The sequence below is a fragment of the Etheostoma cragini genome, chromosome 21, assembly GCF_013103735.1.
Source record: "Etheostoma cragini isolate CJK2018 chromosome 21, CSU_Ecrag_1.0, whole genome shotgun sequence".
Classification (NCBI taxonomy): domain Eukaryota; kingdom Metazoa; phylum Chordata; class Actinopteri; order Perciformes; family Percidae; genus Etheostoma; species Etheostoma cragini.
This window is the reverse complement of record NC_048427.1, coordinates 17,251,905-17,262,095: the sequence shown is the minus strand read 5'-3', so window position 1 is coordinate 17,262,095 and position 10,191 is coordinate 17,251,905. Positions and strand designations below refer to the sequence as shown.

The following is a 10,191-nucleotide window of genomic DNA, read 5'->3' as shown; positions in this document are numbered from 1 at the left end:
TTACATAATATGTTTTGACCTCATTGACCATTTACCGCAAACTTACTAGTTAAATTTCTAAAGACTGCGCAATCGCATGTTTGCCGAGGGTCAGGACTCCAACATTAACACACTGACAACATTGTATTCAGAATATAAAATATTTTTATAGGACTTTTTAATGTGGGATTGTGTAAAGGTTTTCACGAGATACCAACCTTTCGTGAACTTGGGAATTTCGCCAGCCGTCTTCTCTCGTTTTCATGGAGACAGACGCTCTGTGCACGGAGGGGAGGGGCTGTGGGTGAGTCGCGTGACTGACAGCGAGACAGAGGAGAGCAGCGAAAGTAAAGGAAATGGAATACGCTGCATGTTTTAAACAGAATAACGAAACGCAATATGTGGGGGCCGGTGTTGATTGTGTGGCACACCATCACAAATGAGTATGTGTGGGAAACACTGCATGACGCAGGTCTCATTTCACAGCGCTAGTAATACAAACCTTTCCTGAGGTTTTATCCTGTGGGATTCCTCTGTTACCTTCACTCATGTATTTTGGCAATCAGGGCAACTCAAACATCCTAAAATGAATCTTCTTCTTCTTCTTCTTCTTCTTATTCTTATTATCAATACACCGGATAGCTCAAAAGAGCTGTATCAGTAAACGATTTAATGGCATGTGTGTGGCGAGCCAGAAGACTGATATGCATGTGCATGCTTTATACATCCTATGATGGAAGCCTAAAAAACGTCCTTCTTGGAACACGGTATCCCAAAAGCAGCCACTGTGTGATGTTTTCAGGTTGTTTGTAGGATGAAAAGATGGACATTTTGACTAAAAACCAACATTATGAATAACTCCCGACCTTATTAAAGTCATGTTAGAATGTCCAGTAAAATAATTTCTTCAAACCAGTTGTCATTTGCAGCCTACCCCTGTGCTAGTTGGAGCCTGGGAATTAAAGCACCAACATGTAGGGCTACTCAAACATGACAAACATCCCCCCAAAGAATTAAGGATCTACATTCTGAAGCACTGGTTCATTTATAATTAGTTTAATTGTGTGTGTGTGTGTGTGTGTGTGTGTGTGTGTGTGTGTTCTGCAGAGCACTTATGACCGCTGTCCTTTGGAGCTGGTGCGCTGCATTAAACACATCCTGCACTCGGAGCAGAGGCTGGTTCAAGAAGCTACAAATGTAAGTGTTAAAGAGGCTGATGTCATTTACAGGAATCCTGTGAATCCAGTGTTCATTGCCCTGGGTGTGGCTGGGTTAAGATGTATATGTCGGGACGAGGATGGAAAAATGCTGTTGGTCAATATCCACAGACAATAAATTACTAAACTGAAGGTACCAAATTAAACAAAACGATAAAAAGCAAGCAACATCTGTAACTTAAAAAAAAACTGTTTTGTGTGTAGGCCAGCACGGGTAGTGGGGTGCAGGCCATGGACAGCCTGTCACAGCGACACCAGCAGATCAACCAGGCCTTTGAGGAGCTCCGTCTCTCCACACAGGAGACTGAGAATGAACTGAGAAAGCTGCAGCATAGCCAGGAGTACTTCATCATCCAGTACCAGGAGAACCTGCGCATCCAGGGTGAGGATGAAGGACGCATTGACGGACACAAAGAGACATGCTGAGACTTCAAGAAAGTCACATACCAATCTAAATGATACAGACAAATGCACACAGTTACTGATGTTTTTGATTTTTTTTTAGTGCACCTGATGACTTTAATAAGTGGTGCCAAAGGTGGACCTATAGCTCTCCTAGTAGAGTGTGCGTCCCGTGTAGGCTGAGTCCTTGCTAGCGTCTCGGATTAGACTTTGACTTGATGATCGACTGTTTGACTCATACGTGTGTAGAAAACAACCTATAGTTTGGCAGGTCAAAAGTTATCAAATGTTTTTTTTTTTTTTTGTAATGCCTTTTCTGTTCTCCTGCTTCCTGGTGTTTCTAGCCCAGTTGAGCAGCCTGTCTTCACTGCCTCCAGCTGAGCGCACCCAGCGGGAGACCACCCTACAAACCAAGAGGACCACTGTAGAGGCCTGGCTCACCAGAGAGGCCAGCACACTCCAGAAATACAGGCTTGTATGAGAAACAAACACACACACGCACACACACGTGAACACAATCGCATACAGCTCCAGCGTGAGACTAGGGGTCACAATGTTTTTATGGGTGGACATTCCATTCGACATCTATTGGACTTTTTTTTGTTATTGCATTTGACGTTCTCCAGACTCAAATGCGATAACACCTGCTAAGCACCAAATGCGGGAAGATGTTCGGATTTGCGTGTAAATCTCTAAAGTTATCCGTTAGGGCTGTGCAAAAAAATCAATTCACATTCATGAATCGGTTCAAGCTCTACCAATTCAAAATCATGTTTCTTTTTTTTCTTCTTTTTTTATAATGCCGTGTATACTATAACATGAGAAAAGTAACTACACATACATACCGTGGATCATTTTTAATTGAGTTTTTTAATCAAATTGATTTTGTATCAAATCTTGGGCCTAAAAATCGATACAGAATTGTGACATTTTTGGAATCGCGCACCCCTAGTTTCCGCCCCACCGGCTAGTAAAAGTTTGCACCAAAATTGTCATGTTAACACATTACTACAAGGCAAAAAAACAGATTAGGAGTCAGTGCATAACAAATACGGCGACATATTAAAGTGGTACCAGGAGAAGTATTCATCGCCAGAGAAAGCCATGGCAATATGAAAGGAGTTTCCTGTTTTTACTGCCTATTGTACTCTCTGTTATAAAAGGTGCTGTTTGATTCGTAACCAAAGTTCCACCTCTATCTTTTCTACACACACACACTTTATTTGGGATCAATAAATATCTATCTATCTACCTATCTATTTACCTACAGTCTCACTCAAACATGCAAATGTAGACCTCTCAGCTGCACCAGATCTTATTAAATCATGGTGATTATGCAGAATCAACACCTTGGTAAAAAAGATACCTGGGTACTGACAAAGGCAAAGCAGGTATTACATTTTTTTTCTTATGAACAAGTTGGGATTGCATTACGAACGGATAGTTTTTAGAACTTTTAGGACTTTTATATTTTTCACTGTGAAAGCACCATAACAAAAAAGATCATTTGTAAAAACTGTAATTTTGAAACGAGTACTGACCTTTAAAGAAAATGTCATAATATAGTTTTGAGCCAGGAAGATGGTGATGGACTTGTCAATGATGACTGAAACAACTTGTTGGGATAGTCCAAATATCTCCCGATTTTTTTTTTTTTTTCCCCTTCACTCAGATAATAGATTCTTATTTTTATTTGGACATTCACAGGCGCCCTCATTTGTGTTATGTCTCCTTCCACATGCAAACGCAGTCTTTTGCTGAGGCCGATCTGAACATTTAAAAGTTCTCGCCATTCCTCAGGAACTACAACTTCATTGATAAAATAATCCCAGCAGTCACTCTTTGACCTCGCCCAAAACCAGCTCTCCACGTAGGGCTGAAAAGGCCGCCGGACGCTTAAATTATTTAACATAATTGTCAAATAATTTTAATAATAGCTTGCCTTTGTGCATGTAGACAGTAGTAGCATTATAAAACAGCTGCTAGCATTAACAAGGTCAGAAGCACCTGTAATTTGTCATCCATGTTGAAATAGTCACTCCAGGTTGTAGCTTGTTTCTTGTTTTTTAACCGTGAGGGGCCTGAGGAATCAGGAAAAGACAAGTCCTGACTAGGCCTGCATAATTCAAGGAAAAATATATGAATATGATTTTTTTTTTTAAAGCTTTTAATTGATATCATGATTCTCTGCCACAATTATTTTCTCACAAAGTGATGTAATGTTTATTGCACACTTAAACCATGACAAAAAAAAAACAAATTGGCAGTACCAACCTTTTTTTTTGGCATCTGTAGCACATTGCTCATCCCCACAAGCCTGTAAACATAGAGGCTTCAATGAAGAGAAGGGAGAGCATTAAGACCTATTTTATACAGTCTGTTTAAAACTCACAGAAGAAAGTACTAGTGGTTGGGATGCACTCGGCTCGTAAAATGAAATGAGAATCGAAGAATTAAAAAAAAACAAAGGCCTAGTCATGATTGACAAGACCCAATCAGGAACCGAATGGTGGCGAGTTTGACCACTAGCCACTTCTCCAAACTACAACGCAACCCCAGAGATTTGAAAAAGAAGGAAAAGGGGTGTCTCCATTGTAGTGGACGAGAAACATCAGAAGTGTGGGGGCAAGGTATAAACGTAGCAGAAGATAGTACACAACAAAGTATTGTGGCTGTGGCCTAAATCATTTATTTTATTTTTTTATTTTATAGACCTAATCTTTTTAAAGCTGTTTTAAAACCGACCAGTATTGAATTTTTGTCACCTATTCACTGGTCACTGGTCTTTTGTTGAACTGTTGACATTCGTGCTATTTGGCTAATCGTATCTCACACGTCTGCCTTCCTCTTGCTAGGTGAGTGCAGTCATGGAGTTCAAACAGTGTCTCTCTTTTAAGATATATTCTGGGGCTTTTCCCTTTTATTTGAAAGTGGATAGACAGGTATAGGGAGAAAAAGAGAGGGGATGACATGCAGCATAGGGCAGCAGGTCGGATTCAAACCCGGGTCCCTGTAGGAAGTGTCTCTAACCAATATTCCAATTCCACACAGAAGAACACACTTTCATTTGCGCCTCATTACTTTCCAGACATGTGCAAGCAGGCATAGTAAACAGATATCCTCTTTTTGATCTTTAATAACTCTGCTTCCACAGCTCAATAGTAAACACAGTAGCATGTAAATGTGGATTTTACAGTAATTGAGTTCCTACAGTGTACGTAAACATAATGCCCAATATCTTCTTGAGCTCATTTCTCCCTGTGTTTTTTTTAAGTTAATATACTGTCACATATTCTAATGCGGCTGGTGGTGTGTTTGCAGGACCTGTCAGAGCAACACCAGAAGACCCTGGCCCTGCTAAGGAAGCAGCAGACTCTGATCCTGGACGAGGAACTCATCCAATGGAAGAGAAGACAGCAGCTGGCTGGCAATGGGGGTCCTCATGAGGGGGTGCTGGATGTCCTCCAGTCTTGGTATGTACTGGACTAATACAACTATTTTAACTGGCATATTCTATTAAAGTGTGGAGATTTTATTAACTGGTTTTCACACACTAAGCAAATGCATAATGTTTTGTCATGTAGAGGAAAGTTTGAATTGTTTTCTTTCACTTAAGGACTTTTGAGAAAACATTATGATTCACATACATCTATAAAAAGCATAAATATATAAACAAGATGTGTATGCACTTACATGGAGGAACTTTTTTTTCCTTCTCCTTTTTTTTCTCTTCCCTTTTATTTCCACCCTGTGGTGGTATCTCCACCTCCTGTCCGGGTCCGCCAGGTGTGAGAAGCTGGCTGACCTGATCTGGCAGAACCGGCAGCAGATCCGACGCTGTGAACATCTGACCCAGCAGCTTCCTCTGCCGGGTCCAATGGAAGAGCTGCTGAGCAAACTCAACGCTGAAATCACTGATATCATCTCGGCCTTAGTTACCAGGTGAGAACTGGCCTTCACCCCTTCAGTGTGGATGTTCTCAGCAGTGCATGTGGGCTAGTCAGATATGTTTGCTGGTTCCCACTACCACAAAAGAAAGGGTTCTGAAAAGGAGACTCCATCCAATTGATTCAGGAACAGTGGAACAGGGACTAGTTCTTTACTCTTGGTGGCTATGGTAGTTTGTCCATCCAGCCTACATGTACTTTGTGGAATTGGATATGGCTTATGCTCATATGTAGGGCTGCACAATTAATCAAATTTTAATTAAGATCACGGCTTCCCACGATAACATTTGCCTAATATAGTAATTTTAAAGAAAACATTTTTTAAAGTGCATCATTTCATAGAAAGCTTGAGGTTTTTACAAAGCCCATCTACCGCTCCGTAAATTACTGTCTGATAATGTGCCAGTTAGATTTGTTCGCTGCACAGCGCAGCTTAGTTTCTAGATGTAGACAGTCACAGAGGACAGAGTAACATGAGGAAAACTCGAAAGATAGCAGTCGGTAACACGTCGGTCTCAAGTTTTACCAGTTTACTAGTTAACGCCCCATTTCCTCCGTCTGTGTTGTTTTTCAGACAACAGCAGTGACCAGTGCTAGTTGGTACTAGTTAGTGTCTGTTAGCTCACAGGGTTTGAGGGCGCAGGTTAATATTTTTCCTCTAGGTCACATCCGCTGCCTCTCCACAAACTAAGCAATGTTGTTTATATTGATATGGTTAAATTTATTCGTTACGTGACCCATTTCTCCTGTAAAGCCGTGCTTGGGTTTGGCTCTCTCCTATACTCTCTCTCCTCTACTCTCTCCCTCCGCCCCCATTAACTCACACAGGCTCCCCAGCAACAGAGAGCGGCAACAGCGCCGGTCCACACTTCTGACATTTGTCCACAGTTGTGTTATTAACACAGCTGTATATTGTTAAGCATGATAGGCAAACCTGTATTTGTACCAGTGTTTCCGCTGGTAACTGCTATCGCAACAGCTACGGCGAAAAACACAGAAGGTATTGAATGCAACTAACTTCAGTTTGTAGAGTAATAGCGTGTAAAACGGAGCCTGCTGGACCCATTCATAATGAGTCAGCCGTCTCTCTGTGAGTCTGTTCATCGCACTCCCCCTCTCTACCTAGCTCTTTTAATCGGCTTTTAATTGAAAACAAGTGAAGGAGCTTTCACAGAGATACGATTTCTTTTTTCTTTTTTTTTCTTTTTTTTTTATATATCCTAGGCTATTTATTTCAGACAAATTGTGTTCCAGCTGTATGTATGTCCAACATACAACTTTAACACAAGAAGAATGTAGCACAATATGGATTTGAAAGCAGTTATAAATAGCCTATATGACTGTTTTGGTTAAAATAAACAAATAATTGTGATAATAATTGTGATCACAATATTGATCAAAATAATCATTATTATCATTTTGGCCATAATCGTGCAGCCCAACCCATATGCCCCCTGGAGTATTGCTGTTGCTGTGGGTTGCCAGGGCTGCAACTGTGAGCCATCCCTTGGATACCTGGGGTGATAACTGTTCTCAGTAATTGGAGGGCTCCTCCATGATTGTGCCTGTTTGTCAGTTCAGATTTTTATTGACTTTTTTTCTGGCTGTAGGCAGGCTGAGGTGATTGTCTGACGCGGTGAACCCAGGATTGCATATTTACTTTGTGCAGATGATCTAGTTCAGCTGGTTTTGTCAGATTGTGATCTCCAGTGCATACTGGAATGGATTGCAGTGACTGATTTCAAAAGTAGAATTGATTGAAGCACTGCCTAAAGCAGTGACTGAGCAGCCCAAAAAAATTTCTAATAAACAATCAGGTGCCTATATAAAGAGCCACAGTACCGCCATGTGCCATCAGTGTCTGATTTACTAAACGGCAAAATTGTAACTGAAAACACACTGCTACATTTCAAATGTTAAGAATCGATCACTAAATTAAAGCTATCGTGCGTAGTGTTTGTTGCCCTCATGAGGGATTTTAAAGAATGACAACAAGGCAGTTGGCGCACCGTCCCCACTCCTCCACGCAGTTGCTAGTGGCATGTGAAGAAGAGGTAATAATCCTCAACATGAGTTTCTGCGCCCGGAAATCACCAGACAACATAATTTTCTAAACAAAGTGATACTGAGAAATACAGAGAGATTTGTATGTAGCTGATAGTCTAGCTTTGTAGCAAGTCATTTGGCAATGGCTTGAATATAACAGACCTTCATTAATATAAAGAAGTTACCCACTAAAGGTATTTTTTTTTATTAACTTTTTTTTTTCATTTTGTTTTTTCATACATACTCCCTGCAGTACTCCAAAATACTCCTAGGGGCATGCAGACCCTGATATGAGAAACACTGGTTTTGAGAGTTTATCTTCAATCTCCCTAATCTCTGGTTATCATCTCTACCAGAGACTCTTAGATAGAGAATCTTAGTTTTTCTGGGCATTTTAGGCCTTTTAATACATTTGACAGCTGAAGACAGAAAAGGTGGAGAGAGAGAATGACATGCATCAAAGGGCCGCATGTCGGAATTAAAGCCACGGTCGCAGCAGTAAGGACTGAGCCTCTTAATATGGGACGCATGCTCATCAAGGTTAGCTACCCAGGCGCCGCACGTACTTTCTGTTTTTAAGTTGTAATTACTTAACTTAATTAAATAGAGAAGACATAATTAACTACATACCTTTCACTTTATTCCCAAATTATTGTAAGTTAAGTTCCCTGGTCCAAAAGTAACCCTTTAGTGTCAACTGGCAGCCTACAGCTAAAAGCCTGCCTTTTTTTGTGATTAAATGTATTTGTCAGGGACCATGTGCAACAAAAGGTCTCTCAAGCAAAAAGTAGTTCTGGAGATCAAGTTACTAGCGGCTTTCCATCTGCAATCTCTTGTCTCTATATACAAGAGATAAACCTGTCACTATGCTATTTCGTCTTTCTTGTTCCACAGGCTGTTATGCTGGTGGTGTCCCACTGCTCAACCTCTATGAAAATGCTTTGGCAAAGTTGCTGGAAAGAAAATCCAGACCAGTCGTTCAGCCTCAGATTAAAGAGGAGAAATACAGATTCTTTCCTGCCCATTGAGCAGTGTAGCAGATTTTTACTCTTGTAAGGATACTAGAGCAGGGGTTTTAAAACGGGGGTTTTAAAATTCTGAGACAGCGGTCCATTCAAAGTTTGGGAAATGCGCCCCCTAACCCCACCCCCGGGTTACCCTTTCTTAGTTTCACTCAATTGCAGGATACCTTTGGGAACAGGATTATGTTATTTGATGACACATACACAACACAATTGAGCCAATGTAGGCTCATAATGCTGTTTGATATAACTTTAGACTATACCAAAGTGTGTGTGTGTGTGTGTGTGTGTGTGTGTGTGTGTGTGTGTGTGTGTGTGTGTGTGTCAATTAGTGGAATTTCTTGCCTTATTAATGGAGTTGGGACCATCAGTTGTGTTGTGCAGAAGTCCGGTTGACACACAGCTGACGGCCTTATTGGACAACTGTTAGAATTCAAATTATGGCAAGAACCAATCAGCTAAGTGAAGAGAAATGAGTAGCCATCATTACTCTAAGAAACGAAGATGAGTTGGTCTGGAAAATTACGAAAACCATGAAGCGCTTCAATGAAACTGGCTCACATGAGGACCGCCCCAGGAAAGGAAGACCAAGAGTCACCTCTGCTGCTGAGGATAAGTTCATCTGAGTCACCAGCCTCAGAAATTTATTTTTTATTCAAAATTGAAGTCATACTGAACCAGCATGGCTAACACAGGATCCTGCAGCGACATGCCATCCCATCCGGTTTGCTTTTGTTGGACCATCACTTATTTTTCAACAGGCCAAAGGCCCCACACCTCCAGGCTGTGTCAGGGCTATTTGACCAAGAAGGAGAGTGAGGGAGTGCTGCACCTCGACAGTCACCGGACCTGAACCCAAACAAGATGGTTTGGGGAGAGCTGGACCGCAGCGTGAAGAAAAACTGTGTACAGTGGGGCTCTGAAGTTTGTGCAGCCTAGGTATATAATTTGTATTAATGTGCATAAAGAAACCAAGAAAAGATGGAAAAATCTCCAAAAGGCGTCAAATGACAGATTAGACATTCGTATTAAAAGTCACAAAAGTTAATTTTATTTCCATCATTTACACTTTCAAAATAACAGAAAACCAAAATATGTTGTCTGCAAAAGTTTGGGCACCCTGCAGAGTTAATACCTTGTACCCCCTCCTTTAGCAAGTATCACAGCTTGGAAACGCTTCTTGTAGCCAGCCAAGAGTCTTTCAATTCTTGTTTGAGGTATCTTCGCCCATTCTTCTACACTGCACTGCTCTTTTAAGGTCTAGCCATAGATTTTCAATAATGTTGAAGTCAGGATATTGTGAAGGCCATGGCAAAACCTTCAGTTTAAGCCTATTGATGTAATTCACCGTGGATTTTGAGGTGTGTTTAGGATCATTATCCATTTGTAGAAGCCATCCTCTCTTTAAGTTTAGCTTTTTTAAAGACGGCATCAAGTTAGCGCCCACAATTTACTGAAATCTTTTTGAATCTATTTTTCCTTCTACTCGTTAACTGTTCCCTGTGCCGCTGGTTGCGATTCAACCCCAAAGCATGATTGATCCACCCCTATGCTTAACAGTTGGACAGAGGTTCTTTT

General features: G+C 41.0%; 1 protein-coding gene across 1 annotated transcript in view; it reads left to right on the top strand.

Moving 5' to 3' along the window:
• LOC117936750 (signal transducer and activator of transcription 5B-like) overlaps positions 1-10,191 on the top strand; it is a 38,001-nt gene that overhangs the window by 5,904 nt on the left and 21,906 nt on the right. Inside the window, exons 4-8 of the mRNA XM_034860123.1 lie at positions 1,087-1,176; positions 1,401-1,578; positions 1,943-2,073; positions 4,920-5,071; positions 5,385-5,540. Of these exons, the coding sequence (XP_034716014.1) occupies positions 1,087-1,176; positions 1,401-1,578; positions 1,943-2,073; positions 4,920-5,071; positions 5,385-5,540 (707 nt within the window). The remainder of the gene's footprint in view (positions 1-1,086; positions 1,177-1,400; positions 1,579-1,942; positions 2,074-4,919; positions 5,072-5,384; positions 5,541-10,191) is intronic.